The sequence below is a fragment of the Neopelma chrysocephalum genome, unplaced genomic scaffold, assembly GCF_003984885.1.
Source record: "Neopelma chrysocephalum unplaced genomic scaffold, ASM398488v2 Primary Assembly neopelma1_61b, whole genome shotgun sequence".
Lineage (NCBI taxonomy): Eukaryota > Metazoa > Chordata > Aves > Passeriformes > Pipridae > Neopelma > Neopelma chrysocephalum.
In genome coordinates, this window is record NW_020897717.1 from 3,903,020 (window position 1) to 3,919,406 (window position 16,387).

A 16,387-nucleotide genomic window follows, 5' to 3' on the forward strand; every position below is an offset into this window, starting at 1 on the left:
AATGGTGCAGTGTTGCATCCATATCAGTGGTTTTAGCTACTGACTGGCATGTATTTCTGTGGGAAAATCAGCTGGATCTTTTAGTGTCACTTGGGAACCTGCTGAGGTTTGCTGGTGCTGAAGGCACAAGCAAGTTCATTAAAGGCAAAGTTGGAGGAACCATCTTGGCAACTGCTGGGTCAGTGTTTACCTGCCCTCCTGCCAACGTCACCAACTGACAGATGACTCGGCTTCTCATTTCTAAGAAAATAACTTTCTATCTGACCACACACTGACATCTGCAGCACTGAACAATGCCTCAGCAGTAGGGAGGCCATTGCTCGGAGCCAGGCTTAGGGAACAGTCTGAGTGTCATTAAACCAGTGTGAGTGAAGGGGTGTTGGTGAACATGACTGTGAAGCTGGCACCAAGGCAGCGCTGAGAGGCACCCAGACGGGCACTGCAATTGTCCCTTCGGGCATAAAGCAGCTCCCCTTAGCCAAAAAAGGAGGGAAAGATGTCTCAGCTACACATGCCCGTTGCATAATTGTCAAATATGCCTGTAATACAATTCCTTCAGAGGCAATTACTGCTGCAGTGTGGTTGCTTTGGGAAGCCTTCTTCTCCAAGGCTGAACTGCAACTATCAAACCTCTGTTGGTTTGGCTGAAAAAGGATCATGGTAGTGATGTCTTTTTACTAAAAAGGATTATTTCCCACTCTGCTGTCATTAAAACGATATACAAACTAGCCAAACTCATTATTCACCAAGACTCTCTGAAAATGAAACATTTTTTGGATAAAATAACTGTAATTCAAACTGCAGCAGCCAGTGCTGTGCCTGCTTTGGTACCCAGCCAGTGAATTTTAAAGGAAACACCCTCCAGGACTGTTCTCCATTTGAATTTATTAGTCATTACCAAGAAAAGATAATTAGCACTTCTGAAGCATTGTGATAATCAGTAGCATGAACTGTTACCAATAGAAACGGACTGGGGTACTTGTGTGGCACAGGAGTTTGCAGCTCTGTTGTACTCCCTGTACGGCATGAATACATGGGTGGGCAGATCCTCAGCTGGAGGAAATGCTCCTAACTACCAACTGCTCCAATGGAGCTAATGACACTTTACACAGTGTAAAGCTCCACTTTACAGGGGAGCTGTTCCCTGTCCTATTGGGCTTGTCCTTCTGTTATCCTGGAGGCAGATTAATTTTTTTTACAATATTCTTGTTGGCCAAAGGCAATAGCACATACTACTCCTTTACCGCACAACAGGAAAATAGAAGGTAATTATTTTTCTTTTTGTATGCACCCTGCCAACAAAAAGGAAAATAACCTTGTGGTGGAACAAGAGGAACCTGATCCTTTAGGCAGTGATGTGGTTTTTTAATCTCCCTCTTTCAAAACTAATGAATGACAAAACTGTTGGATTCAAGTCTGTGCTAAGAGAATTGGTTCCCCGAACTTATTGTTCCCCAAACTTCCATTACTTATGAACTGTAATAATCATGAGGGATGGCATGTAAATCTTGTGTTCTTAAATTTCAAACCCTGAGTATTAAACATGCCAGGCTTCCAGCCACACAAAGAAGTATTACTGAGCTCAGACAAGTAATTCTATCAGATTTATCAATGTTGCTATCTAAATAAATATCACAATACATAGGCTCATCTGAAATAGTTGTCATTGTTTTTCTGCATCTGGAAGTGTGAGCAAAATCCATGCTGAATAAGAGAGGTAGCATGTAAGCTTGGCAACGCTTCTGTTTTGGTGAGCATGAGTAAAAAAGATAGCTGGAGGATTTACCCCCAAAATACTTGTAAGTCTGCAACAACCTCTTTCTTTCCCGCATTGTACAGAGCATTTCAGGCCAATACAACACCCCTCCAGCCAACAGGCATTGTGTATCCCCTGGGAAGCATGCAGCAAATCTTGGGATTGAGGTCAGTATGCATGCAAAGCACTTTGCAGGTGCTGCAGGGGCTGTGGTGTGGTGTGCTGTGCTGGTAAAGGGTACCTTACCCATGGTGATTCCTGTTCATGCTGATGGCCTTTACTCATGTACATCTTCCTGGAGCAGAGGCTCTTAAGACTGCAATTCCAATGCCAGTAACACTCGTTAATGCACTTGAAAAAAATGGAACCCTGCTGGCAACATCTGACTTGTTGACGCACTCAAAGTATTCATGAATGTTTGCCCCTCTCCTAGGAAGATGACTGCTGTGGCAAGTCTGATTACTGCCAGGATGAAGTTTGCCAGATAGCAACAAACACGATGGGCTGGTGGCTGTTTACAAGCTACGCATACAGAAGTAAATGGGTCTATAAGTGTTTGCTTTTCAGCCGCTGCTGGGAAACAGGCACCCTCCTGCCAGGTCACAGACCAGCTATGTTACAGACCTCTTAAAGCAGTTCCTTGGTCATGGATGCGTAGTTTGTACTCAAATAGCTGTCCAGTACACAGGAGTTGCTATGACAGTGCTTTACAAATATACATTGCACAACGGATCGGTGATGTCGGACCACACTGACTCTTTTTTTCTGTCTTACACTAAAGGTTTGCTTCCACCCTGGAAACTGTGGAGCAGAACAAATACCAGAATATAACATGTATCTATATATGTCTCTACTTACGTGTATTGTCAGATTGCATCTGGCTGTGGAACTGGGTTTAAAACACCTGGGTAACAATTTGCATATTATGCTAACAGCAGCATCTCTACCCCTCCCCTTTCCTCTTTCCCACCTGCAGTGCAGAGCAAGACGACTTCATAGCATCCTTCACACCAAAATGGGTCTCGGCTGTGTCTTTTTGTCTTCATGAAACTCATTTAATTCTGGTACTTTAACACCTACTCTTTCCTCTGCTGCTGGTGCTATTGCAAACAAGAAACGTGTCCGGGTAACACTGTCTCCTTGGAAACCTGCCTCTGGCCCAAAAAAGTCAGTTTTGGTGCCTGCGTGGTACTGGAAAGCCAGAGAACTCATGGGCCGAGCACCTTTTCATGGCTGGGCTACTTTCACCTGGATTGAAACCAGCCTAGATCAGACCTGGAATCCCTGGGTGAATAGATAAATAATCTGGGCTATTGCACCAGGATGATTTAATGGGAAAAAGTAAAAATATTGGCCTGGCATTGCACCAGGCTGCTGAGAGAAACCTGAGAACAGTGTAATTCCCTTGGCGAGCGCATCTTGAGGGAAGGCTGGGGGCAGGAGCTCTGCCATGGTGTGGTCTGGGAGCACTGCGAGGGCCTAACTCTCCATTACCCTGCAGATTTCCAAATAATTGTAAACAACACTGACTTCAAGTCTGCTGCCAGAGCCTCAGGCTCTTTAAGAAATAACCCCAATTCATTTATTGCCTAAAGATATTATTATTTCCAGAGTGAACTAGTTAAGGATCACAATACTGGGTGGAATTATAGTACAAGGCGTGTTTTAGTGCAAACTTACTTATGAAATAGTCACAAATCTTCTTTGGATGAAAACAGGGGCAGAGCCCCCAACATTTTTTTTTTTTTTTAGAAAAGTGCCTGCAGCAAATTTCTGCATCATCTTTATCTTGGGACTGGTCTGGACAGGGCTGGCTCCCGTGGGTCGTGTGACAGCACGGTACAGCTCCACTGCGCTGCCAAGGCCCCAGGGAGGTCAAGCAGAGCTAAGGAGCAGCTTAGCAGGGGGTATTGCCAGCTGTGTCCCCTGCGCTGGCTGTGCCAGCCATGGGGAGGCTGTGCGGATTAGAAGCTCTTCACTCTTACATCTGATACGATACGCAAATTGATCCTGCTCCGCTGAAGGCTCAACTCCATACCTGTCATGTGAAATTTCTAAGGACAATCCAAAGATTTAGTTTCAAGAAAGAAGTAATTCATATATACACACACTGCCTTCAGCATACTTTCCCTTAAAAGACTGCCACCATCTTTTGTATCATGAAAAGATGGATATGAAAATGTTTTGTGCCAGGAACGGTAATGCAGTAGAGTACAGAGTTCAGTCACTATATGATGGTAAATACTATATTCCTCACTAAAAGTGATGGAAGAGGTGATTAATAAGAATGAAGCTTAGAGTTTATAATTAGCTACGTCATGTAAAGCCTTTCAATAAATATGTAAGTGGAGATACATATATGTTTTTAATACTAGTTCAAGTGTGAACTGATTTGGTCTTTGGTCTTTCTGCTTTTGTGAATTATACTGCAATATTAGCTTTTCTAAAAAATAAGTATTTTTAATTTAAATTGGTCTAGGCAAGTGCTACACTAAATACAGTGAGCATATGCAGTATATAAAAGCAAGGCAGGAAAAAGGATTATCAAAATAGCTGAAATAATTTTGTGAACAGCATATACTGCATGTCTATTTGGTGCAATTGTCATTCTTGTCCTGTCAGATGTGGGGAGGCAGCTACATGTTTAAGCACAACTTGGTCAAATTAGTTGGTGCATTTACTCCTGTTTAGAGCAGGTCTGGGCTTTAATTCAGGGCTTGGAGTTTTATCTTTAATGAACACTGAAGGTGCAAGTGCTTTGAACAGCTGTACCCTGGCACGATCTTTGTACAGTCACCTTAAACCAACACTTTGAAATAAGCCTTGATACTAACTTTAACAGGAGGTTAGCCAGGCACCTGTGAAGAAAAAGGCATTCTCTATTTCTGTGTGTTGCAAATTCTTCTACAGTTCAGCTTGTCTCAGCTAAGCATGTAGACCTGAGCCCCATCCTGGAATTACTTGTCCCAGTTCCAGGTTACAATGGCACTTTTCTGTTGGGCTTTTTCTCTGTTTATTTATTTGGTTTTGGTGTCTGTCCAGGGAACGAAGGTGCTTAGCTGCAGGGAAAAGCTTCAGAGCTCCCTGGGTATGACAGTGAATGGGATGACAGGACTGGTGGATTCAAGGTCCAGTGCAGTAAGGAAGCACTCAATGGCTGCTTCGTTTTTCCCCTGAGCTTGCAAGACCTCTCCAAGGCTGTTCCAGGCAATGTGGCTGGTGGTCTGGATACGGATGGCATCTCTGAGGACTTTCTGGGCCAGTTCCCTCCACCCAAGTCTGCTCAGCACCAGGCCCTGTCAACAAACAAGTGATGAACAGTTAACAACAGCACAAAACAGTGGAGGAAATGGAGCACCCCCAGCTCCCACAAAGCTGAGGTGCCGTGTGAGTCCTATGGAGGGGTTATTTAAAAAAATTATTGTGAAAGTGATTTTTTTTTAAGCAGACACTGATCCAGCAAGTGCTCCTGCTGTGTGTTACTGGGAGAGCGTATACTGGTGCTATACAGAAGAAAGGTTACAGGCCCTTTAAGTATCCCTCTCTCCTTGCCCAGAAAACAGAGGTTCAATTACACCCCATAACTTGCACATCTGGAACATCCATCTGAGGTTGAGGAAAAGTCTCTCATCTCCTACATCTCAAGCATATAGAAAGATCTTTCTTCTTAACAAATAGGGGCAGAGGGATGTGGTCCCCTTCCAGTCTTCTATGGGCAGGCTGTATGTAATAGCATGGAATGTAAGCTCTGTCCTCCTGCACTCCAGTGTAGATCCTCAAGCAGTGTGGGGGAGGAGAAGGATGCAGGAACCTTGTTTAAAAAGCTGTCCTTAGGGTAAGAAAAGACACAAGTGGGTGTAACCATCTGGAAGGAACAGGAGGGGGAGGATGAAAGAAGTGTTAGGAAGAACATGTTTTCCTATAGGGCTCTCATGGATGTGGATCTGAACCCACAAAGCACCTAATGAGCCAGACTCCATGTTAATTATACAGCAGTCAACCACACTGAGCCCCGAAGGTCATGAGGGCTTTGCAGGCCACAACGCATTAGTGGCATTTCTCTGTTTCCTCCTGAAGGTGCACACAGCAGGATGAACCTCCCACCAGCTTCACCCAGGGGTGGCCTCTGGAAGAAGCAGCCAACACTGCCGTGTTGCCTGCCAAGCTGTGCATGGCCTCTACCTGCACTCACCCATGAAAATGCTGGAAAGTGGGATGATTACCTCACTTCATGCTTTGCCTGGGAAAACATAGTAGGTGGATGCATATATTTATAAAGAAAATCAGTAGCTTAATCTTTAATGTGCCTAATTGCCTTTAGTTCATATGAAAAGATGTAAGAAACCTGAAATCTCTCACAACTAGAACCTAAGTCAATTTCTGATGAAAGAATGGTGATGCTTTTGGAAATAGTGAAGATTTTTCCTTTCTTGTTTTCTTTGATTTTCCAAAAGTACCATTAGACACAGTGTGCATCAGCATGACTAAGACCCTAAGGCCAGCGATAGTACTAATACCTACAGAAACACATTAATTTGCCTGAGACAAAAATTAAGAAACACCCATTTAATCTAGTACTGGTGATGCTATGAAAAGTTTCAGTGCCTCCTTCTTGCCCATAACCTTGACCTGAATAATCAACTCAGAATCATATCTGATAATTTAGATATGCAGTGGGGGTGTTTTTTCTTTAGGTTTTTCTCTGTGTAGGAAAACAACAAGGCAACGGGGTCTAATCTTACCACTGCCTTGGGAGCAGGCACACATGGCACAGAGGTACCCTGGTGGGAGAGGCTGGTTCCCCTGGAGGTAGCTGCCTGGAGATGACTGCAGACACGTAATGACAGACTGGAAGGAATTTGTGCAATTATAATTTGAGTCACCCGCTTGACAGGGATAATGAGGCATAGAAAGGGCAAATAGTGTGGCCATAGCAAATCTGCTGCTGAGCCAAGAATAGACAGGAGTTATCTCAGCTCAAGTTTGTCCTCAACCACAAACTCACTCTTTCTAAAAACTCTTCCTGTTGCACTGACCGAGCAGAGCCGATTGTGCTCTCTGGTGGCCGGGGACCCATCGCTGTCCTCGCCCTGACACTAAGCAGCATCCAGCCTCTCAGTGCTCTCAGAGGCTGCTGGCCCTGGAGGCACAGAGGCCAGCAAGCCTGTGCAGCTGCTGCCTGTCAACCCTCTCCAACGAGGAGGGGAATTCCCTCCCTGGTTGACATCTCGCGCCTCTCAACAATGCTGCAGTGAAATCCACCTCATCGTAAACTGCTCGTGCAGCACAGCTCCCTTGTGCTCCCCAGCACCCTTGCTGGTCAAGAACCAAAGACTGGCTTGGCTTCCCTGCTACAGCTTCCTGGTGTTTACTCTGCCTGTGCTTGAAGTCCCTGCAGCTGTTCTGCAGCACTGGAGGAGGTTGTATGCAAACCCAGGTACTGTATTCACCTGGGGGAGATGCTGAAGCTGACACCCACCAGTAAGTGCAGCACATGTGAACATTTGCTCATAGGTATTCAGTGCTTTCAAGCTTGCCAGTTTGGCTGAAAAAAGATCTGTGAACTCTCAAAAAGGGCAATTCCAGGCTCCTCAAAGCCAGGGGAAGGCCTCCTGTTGATGCTGCAGTATACTGCATGAGCAAAAAACTGCTGTATGGTTCTGGAGAGAAACACAGGAAATATTTGTTAAACGAGTTTAAGATTTCCTACCTCCTCTTTTCTTACATGCATGGCTGTTGGTAGCAAAGGCTGCTCAGGTCCGTGGCCCTTCCAAGGCATGCCCACCATCCTGCTTCCCTCTTCTGACCAGGAACAGCCCCTATGCCCTCTTCTTGCACACTTGCCTGGATTTCCATGCAGTGTGGGCACATGATGCTGGGCTTCAGGCCTCAGCCCAGGTGGAGGTCAGGGTTTGGCCAACCCACTCTGCAATCCCCATCCTTGCCAATATTCCCAAGCCCCACCACACAGACCTATTTCTTTGCCCCAGAGTGAGCTGTGACAGATGGTGTCAGCCTTTTCAGTGAGGCTTAACTGAAGCGGCAGAAATATGCTGCTGGATATTTAAAGGACAGGTTGAACATCATTAATTCTGTGTGCAGGAGAGTTTCTTGCTTTGGGTTTCCTCTCTCTCCTCTTCCCCTTGCAAACCACATGCATTTTCTGAGAGCTGGAGGCTACACAAACCCCAAGCCTTAGGAAGAAGCAGCACCGAGCACTTGAGTTTCTGTTTCCCTGAGGTATTTGCACTTGAGAGCTTCTCCTTGCTACTGAATTTCTTATTTCCCCATGGAGTCTGGCTTGCTCTAAACAATGCCTGCATGTTGTTGCTATGTAGGTCCAGTTGGAATCTGCCTACAGTGCAAAAGAAAAAAAAATTATATATAAATTCAGAAAGCCACCCACTGACAGGCAATTTGCATTTTTATCTGGAAGATATTTTTTTAAAAAGAGATTTTTCTAATGAAAGTTCATCTCATGAGTTTCTATGGAAACTCATCTGCTTGGTGTGCATGCATAATTTCATAAAGTCAGATCTCAGGAAGATGAGCAATTAGTATAAATACAAGCAGCAATGTGATTAAGGGTTTCATCCTCTTATTCCTGAAGATGGAGGGTGGGGGCTGGGTTTTGTTGTCTTTCCTCGGTTTCTATTTGTGTTTTTGCCAAACTAACTGCAGAAACTGGTGCAAAAGGTAGCCTGGCTTCTCTGCCACCTCCTGGCTAGCACTGGCACTTCTGTTTTTGCCCGGTGATTTTCCTCCCCAAGATGACAAGTACCTCTAAGTATGGTCTTCTCTGTCAGTGATGTTGGTACTGAGTCAGGCCCTAAGGAGCAATGAGGACAGGCTTATTTTTAAACTCTAGCAAATTATAAATAGTAAAAAATCCCAAACCAACTCAAAAGGCGAGTGGGAATCATTTTTCCTTCAAGCTCCTGTGGGCAGCACATCCCCAGAGCTCACGCCCCAGGCCTGTGCTATCCACACACACAGGCATTTCATGTCCTGTTTGTGCTAATACAGCTGCATAGTGCTCGGATGTTCACTCACTCACTCACTCACTCACTCATTCACTTGAGAAGGTCTGAGGGTAACTTGCACAGATTAATTTAGTTTCTTCTTTAGGTCTGAAGATGTACTTTAGATCTTGTAAAAAGAGGCAGACTAGTGAGGCCAGAGCACTGGAAGAAATTATTTTGAGGTGAAGGGCTGCGGCACAGCGAGGCCGGTACAGTCTAGAGGTGTACAAAGGCTGAGGGGGGATAGTGAATTTGGTCTGCTGATTTAGGGTGCCTTTTGCTGACAGCTGGACTCCTGAATTGATGGGTTTTAATTTCAGGGAACAGAGGGTGCCTATGGGAAGCTTTTTCAAAGGTATTTTTGACCTCATCTGCATGCAAAACAAACAAAACCTAAACCACTTCTATGGTGACACTGGGCTGGACTCCCTTGCCTTCAGTGATGTGATACTTAGTAACTGATACTTATGTGAGGCTATTTTTGTTTTAGAATAGGAGCCATATTTCAATTTAAGTTAGATGAGAAAAAAAGTGACTTATTTTCAATTTCTACTAATAAAAAAGTGAGCATAAACTACACGTGAAGTCCCACTTTCAGAAGGTTGTGAAATTTCTGATCTGTGCCTTTATTCCCTGAGAGTTTGACAAAACTTCCTTAAAGGTTGTTAGCTCATAAAATTCGCAGATAACAGTGCAGAAAAGACATTATGGAAGACTACAAAATAAGCCTCACATACAAGCTGGAGTTTATTTTTAGTAATGAAAATCAAAACTTCCTTTGCAAATGTTTAGTTCAAACACCTGATGAGCCGCAGGGAGTTATCCCAAGTCGGCATTCTTGTCTCCTTGCACTAAGGTGGCACAGATTTGCTTGTTCTTTCCTTTGGGGCTTGCATTGGTAAAGAGATGTCCAGACAAACATTTTATTCCATTCCTGGAAGGCTGCTTTTTGTTGTATTTGCATGGTCATCTCATTCTTGGAGAATCTGTATAGGTGGACTAAACTCTATCCTTTACAAATGGATTTTAATAATTACATAAAATGTAAGCTCTCTCTGTCTTTGCATGAGAGACTAATTCCAAAGTGAGGTTGCCTCCGATGCTTGTCTCAACTGAGCAGAGCATTTTCATCTATTATTGTCTAAATATCCTAGGATGTTTCCAGAATAAATCAGACTTTGCTGCTGGGCTTCCTTTAGTGCATTATTTAATTAATTTCAAGGTAGATGCAGTATCCTTACTATCTCCTCCAATCTGTAATACGTACATGTCACCAGTGGTTAGTAGGAGGGTAATCAGCAGCTGGCAAGAGCAGGGCATGCTGCAGAAAAGTGCTCGTTCAAAAGTGTGCTTATTCAGCAGAAACCTACAAAAAGCCTTTCAAGATGCATTTGGCACTTGGTGATAACAGTCTCATGTAACAGAAAAATCCGCACTGCTACAGGGCAACATACACTTCTGTAATTATTTAGCAATCAGAATAAGTTGTAAGCAAAATCTGTTGCATAAACCATGAAATATCAGAGTGTCCTTTTGGAAAATGGCAAATATTAACCCCGGAAATTCTAGGTCTCCTAGAATAAAGACAGACATGCAAGTAGTCAATTGCTCTGCGATTCTTTCCCCCTACATTCATGACCTTTGCATTTCTGAAGAGCCAGGATTTTTTTAGCTGTGAGCAGTGAAGTGAGTTTTTGTTGTGCTGTCACTTAGCCACGCAGCGGCTGGCAGTGTGGGGGTAGCTAATCATCCATTTTGCTGATTCAGTCCAGGTTGTGGCGAATCTGAGCCATACATCTGAGCTTTGTTCCCTGAAAATACACTGTAGGTGTACATGGAGCAGTCAGGCTCCTCGCACCAAACTGAATTAGAGACTATATCTTAATTTGCTGCCCTAACAAAGGGTGACTGGCATACAATTCTGGGAGAAAGCTCATCTTTCAGTTTTTTCTGCTGCCTCCTTTGTTGAGAGCAGCTTTTCCTTCTCTTCCTTCCCCCTCTCCATCTCCTCTGCCAAAGCTGCTGCATTCCCTGTCAGCCAGTGACGCTGAAGTGCTGCATTTGATAAAGCAGAGGAGGGGAAGGAGAGGGGAGGAGAGGGAAGGCAGGCAGGGCCACTGCAAAACACAGCATGTGGAAAGGAGAAATGAAAGAATGGCACCAGAGGGGGGAAACTGGCAAGTGCTGGGAAAAGCAAACAAAAGGAGTTTGCATCACAATTTGTAGCACTTGTGTACCCCATTGCCTGTGGGTTTCAAGTCAGTAGGTTCAGCCTCGAGACTTCAGCTCCAGTACTGCAGGCACCAAAGCAACCTAGCCTTTGCTGTTTAAACTTCATTGCAGCAACTTCATTGCAGTGCTACCGAGGAGTGTGAGGGAAGAGAAGAAATGAGACTGCAAGAAAGTATCAGAAGAGACGGACTAGTTGAGTGTGAAGACAGAGACATCTTAAGCCCACCAGAGACTTGGGCACATGGATATGCTTTATCAACCACCTAAGGCAGCGCTGGCAGGGAGAGAATAAAAAGCTGAAGAAAGAAAAGATCAAAAGTGGTGAAGACCTGAAGTGAGGGCCATCCCTTTCATAAGTTGTCAATATGTTTTTCAAGGCAGTGAATAATTGCAAAGGCAGCATCTCGCCCAGGCCCCTCTGTGAGTCCAAGGCAAGCCCCCCCCCCCAGAAGGGAAGCATTGTGTCATGCTGCACACTGCCCTCTGCCCAGGCTTGTTGTCTCTATTTGAGTTCATCAAATGTTAGCAGGGATGTTTCTACCGTGTTTGAAGCTTAAATGTGATAAAACATTTATTGACATAAAAAGCAAACCCTAAGGCAGCATTTCAAACCAGGAGGCTCTGATCTCTTCACAGGGAGGCTCATACAAGCCTAGGGAGAATGAAGAGTTTTTCTGCCTTGTTGGATTGTTGTCACTTAAACTTTGTGCAAAGCAGAATCATTTGCTGCATGCTGAAAATTCTCTAGACAGTTATTCCTTTGCTGAGACCAACATGGAGATGAAGCAGGAAGCAAGGAAGCCTACCAGGACACCTCAACCACACGCTTGAGAGTAACTAAATCCAGTATTTGTTTCACACTTTCTTTTCCTATGGAAGGCAAAATTTCTCCCAGCCCTGATCTTAGCAGTTGTCATAGTAATGTTGCAATAGAGGACACAGTTGCTTCAACTAGGACTCAAGTGCATGGTGTTGTCTGTAAAAATATGCACCAAAAGAAGGTCCCAAACTAATAAGAAATAATAATTTAGAACACATAATTTATAACTTAAGGTCCCAGTTCTGTTATGCATCGTACTGGCTTCCCTGGCACAAAGCCTTGTTGAATCTAGTGAGATTCAGCCTAGGTATTTTCAAGTATTCCAAAATCCATGCAGAATTGAGACTGATAAGCATCAGCAAAGAGAGAAAAGGCACGCAACATACATGCAGGATGCTGAAGAGTGGCAGGTAACCTGCTGGCTAAAGCACTTGACTATAAAGCAGTTGCTGTGCTTCATTGGCTGCTAATGCATTTCACATTGAATAATCTGTCATTACTCAGGAACAATTCAAAGAGCTGGGACAGGAGTCAAGGGACTCAGACGAGGAGAGTTGAGAACTTGCCTCTCTTGTGCCCAGGGGGTACATGCTAACTTCTAGCAAATGTTTTTAGAAGGTAGGGCAGCTGTTAAGCACTCCCATTGCCTTCAGGGGCAGAAAAACCTCTGTCTATATTTTGATAGTAAGCAGGTGCCTATGTTCTGTTGCACATAACAAGTTGTTGCTGCATATAGCTGGGGAATGTCTAGGCTTAAGTCTTGGGCACCCAATTAATTCAAGTGCCCACAGTATGCAGTGGTTGATGAACAGGGAATTTCTGTCTGCTTAAATTTCCTCCAGTGCCAACGCTGGATCTTTCCCCAATTTTTAACGCACTGCTTTGCAACAAAGGAGGGGCTGATATGCACATTTCCCATGCATGTTATCCTCCCCTCTCCATACAGAGTAAATCTTGTCTGAATGTATGAGTCATGAACAGGTTCTCCTAGATAATACTTTAGCTCTGCCGAGCGTCTCTAGTAACCTCAGTCCCACAGAACTAATCACCAGAACAAGTGCTGCGTTTGGTATGTGGATGAGCAAGGGCGCAGTGCAGTGAAGAGATGGCTGACAGAAGCACACAGCATGCCAATGTAGATTACAGCAGATGTCTTCTGAAAGGAGAGCTAAGATATTTAAAATATCTTAATTTGCTTAGTTTTCCACTACTGGCAGTCTCTGGGATAGCATGTGATTAATGACATCCTCTGCCCAACTACAGAGCCGGAGCCTCCAAGTGCAACATCACAGCTGAGTGCTAACCTTAGTGGAGCTGCTGGGAAAACACACAGAAAGATGGGCAAGAGCACACAGCTACGCCTCCAGCTTCTGCTCCAGTGCCTCTGATCCTGCAAGGAACATGTTTCCTTATTGTCTCTTAACACAAAATCTCTCTTAGATCATGAACCTCTATGTACAAAGAGATTTTACTGAATTACAGACAGCATTTTCTGTTACATGCTCAAAAGAAAATGAATGAAGAAACGCACTGAGAAGATAAAGACTTAATAAATACTTCACATAACATTAGTGTAAATGGAAGCTCCAGAAACACTGGAGAGCTGTGATGTTTTCATGTTTCCCATTTGTTTGGCAAGAAGGGACTTCTGCTTCCTTTTCTTGACTGTTGCCAGCTCAGTGTATCAGGAGAGCTTGCTGAAAACCTGGAAGTCTTGCTAGTTCCCACGCCCCTGTTTGTGCAGCTGTGTCTTGTGTACCAGGAGGCAACAAATTCTGTTATTGTGCTACACACTATTTTATATGCTATATTATTATGGTATATGACTCTGTCCTGTCTTTGGTGTGATAACAAGCAGCCTAAATAGCACAGAATTTAAAATAATTATAACTGGTTTCCTTGTTTGTGAAAAACAACGTTTGAAGGTTGAAGTATAAAGGGGATAGTCATTCCATCCCTTCTCCCTTCTGACAGTTCTGAGCACTTTCTGAAATACTATTTATGAGTTCAGCTGCAGACCAACTTGACTACTACAATTCTTAAGCTTTAATTTGATCTCAGGGCAAAGCACAGCATGAGGACAATATTGCTTAGTAAAGCTGCAGTGGTATCTCAAGGGCTGTGTATGGGAAACCACAACTAAGCTAGTAATCATCTGGAAGATCAGTTTGGAGCTCAGTGGAGAGGCATCTGCTGCAGGGTGAGATCAGGCCAAGGACTATGTCTTTAGACCCAGATGCAAGTTTTATTCTCCAGAGATCACTGAACCGCCCCAGGAACTCAATGGGTTTAAGAAATGTATCAGGTTCTTCTCGTGTAAGGTGTTACACACTAGAGAAGAGATCAGAGAAGAGCTGGGCAGTTTTGTCTTTCAAGATTTTATTTTGGTTCCTAAAGTTATATAAACAGAGCCTGAATAATGTGGTAATGAGCACCTCAGGGATATGGAGGAATACAAGTGACTGGCACAGAAAAACACAGCCACAGATTCTCTGGAAACAGGGATAATCCACCTCTGAAAAGCAGAGCACCAGCCCCCCGCTAATGGACTGAAATCTCTGTGCTGTGCAGTGGATCAGATTTGCTTCCAGCGACCCCAAATGCCCCAGCAAGTCCAGTGTTTTGCTGATACGGGAACTGTGCAGTTCCCCCGGGAGAGGAAATGGCCACTCGTAGTGTCTAAGTGATGGCTTTGGTGTCAGAAATTCACTTATCACCTTGTTTGTGATGGCTCCGCTGTCTCCTCTGGATGGAGGAAGGAAGCCTAGCAACTGCAGAGGAAAAGAGCAGGCAACAAACCAGCAAAACAACTCTGTCGGCTCCTAACTGGTGCTTGGGAACCATGATGCTGCTGCAGAGCCAGGGATTTGCTCTGATGGCTGGGCTACAGAAGCTGCCAGCTAACTGGTGGATTTGCTGGGAGGATGGCAGTGGGGGAGGGGCGTTTCTGCAGCAAACAGAAATGAGGAGAACAAAGTGTTTGCAATTCCTTGGACAGTGAGTGAGCTGACACACAAACTTATTAATGTGAGCATCCAAAATGCTCATTTCTCCTCTGGGAGCCAGTGACTAGAGGCAAAGCCAAGTTCTCTCCCTCAAGTTCAGCTGCTTCAACACAAAAATTTGAGTTAAGAGGCTGCTCTAACGATTGCTTTTCCCCAAGGAGGGCTTAGAGCAGTTATTTTGGGATATCTGAAGTGCAGGAACATTCCTGGGATTCTGCAATAAGCTTCAGAGTTGGGAAAACAGAATCTGCTAACCAGACATGGTTTGGAAGGAGACTACCAAACATCTCCAAAAGCCAAATGTTGCTCTACTGTTGCCCTGCCTACTGAAGATGCAAAAGGTATGTGCCAGACAGGCATCATATATCCATTGGGAGAGCTTCTCTTAGGGTCAGATTAGAATTAGTTTTGATGGTTCTCTCCACTCCAGCCCTTAACTCACCTATTTGGGACTTGCAGAGTACCACTGCTGTACTGACTGGCAGAAAGCAGCTGTCCTGATTACACTCGGCATGACTGGGGATGCTTCCTGCAACCACAGCCTTACGTACAACGAGAGCGCAACCCCTTGCTGGGGAATTCCAGTGGCAAGCACCATCCCACAGGAGACTGCGCTGATGGTCCACCAGCAAGTGTTGCGCTGCTGAAGTGCCATTTTTGGGAGGAGGTGTAACTAGCTATGTCACCCTGCAGAGCAGGCTCAAAATAGGATTGCACTCAGTGTGCCATGTGGCTCAGTGGTATGTCAGGACATGTATTTTTAGGAAATTCCTCCTTTGGGCAGAAAGGGTGAAGTGCTTGGCCTGGTTTGCAGGCTGCTGGCTTTGCCCAGATCTTTTGTACTACAACGTGGGAGCATGTCAGCCACCAGTCGATCTGTGGAGGCTCTTAGAGCCTGGATACAATGCTAGTCCTAGTCACCTCCTGATCAGGGTGGCTGTGAAGGGGTAAAAGACTGCCACTGTGCTTTTCTTTGTTTCAATGCATGAATGCTTGCTCTCTCTCTTTGCTGGTGCTTTTCAGAGAGGGAACTGACCTCCAACAGAGCAGGGATGGAGAAAAAAGTAAGGAAGATCAATGTGTTGGGAAGACTATGGTCTCTGAGGAGCGACAATAAAAATGTACCTTTCAGAATGAACGTGTGAGGGGAATAGGGAGCTCAGAGAAGACAGCTCATGCAGAGAAGAAACAGAGAAGGAAAAGCAGATAGTAAGTAGAGGATTTAAATAAGCTTCTGAAGAGGCAAAGAGAAGTCTGACTTGGTGAGACACTTTTTGGGTGCAGCACAGTGAAAAAATGCAGTACATCTCCATGCCCAGCCAGTTGCTGATGCACAGACAGTGCAATGAAAAGGACAAGGTAAGGCAGTGCTGGACTCTAGAATCAAATTCTTCTCTCTGACAGACACTTGCTGGCTTCCTCTTTTCCCCAGAACATCATTCCTATCAGGCAGCATGTGTTCAGCTCCAGCATCTGGGTTGTGATTTTTTGGCAGCTGCACAAAATTTCTGCTATTAAATCCCACCTGCCAGTCTCATGTCTGCTCCCAGAG

General features: G+C 44.6%; 1 protein-coding gene across 6 annotated transcripts in view; it reads right to left on the reverse strand.

Annotated features, from left to right (window-relative positions):
• Positions 1 to 868: 868 nt before the first annotated feature.
• TTC7A (tetratricopeptide repeat domain 7A) overlaps positions 869 to 16,387 on the reverse strand; it is a 174,885-nt gene continuing 159,366 nt past the window's right edge. For all 6 annotated transcript variants that reach the window (XM_027681967.1, XM_027681968.1, XM_027681971.1 and 3 more), the window contains one exon: positions 869 to 5,052. In XM_027681967.1, the coding sequence (XP_027537768.1) occupies positions 4,831 to 5,052 (222 nt within the window). In that variant the 3' untranslated portion in view covers positions 869 to 4,830. The remainder of the gene's footprint in view (positions 5,053 to 16,387) is intronic.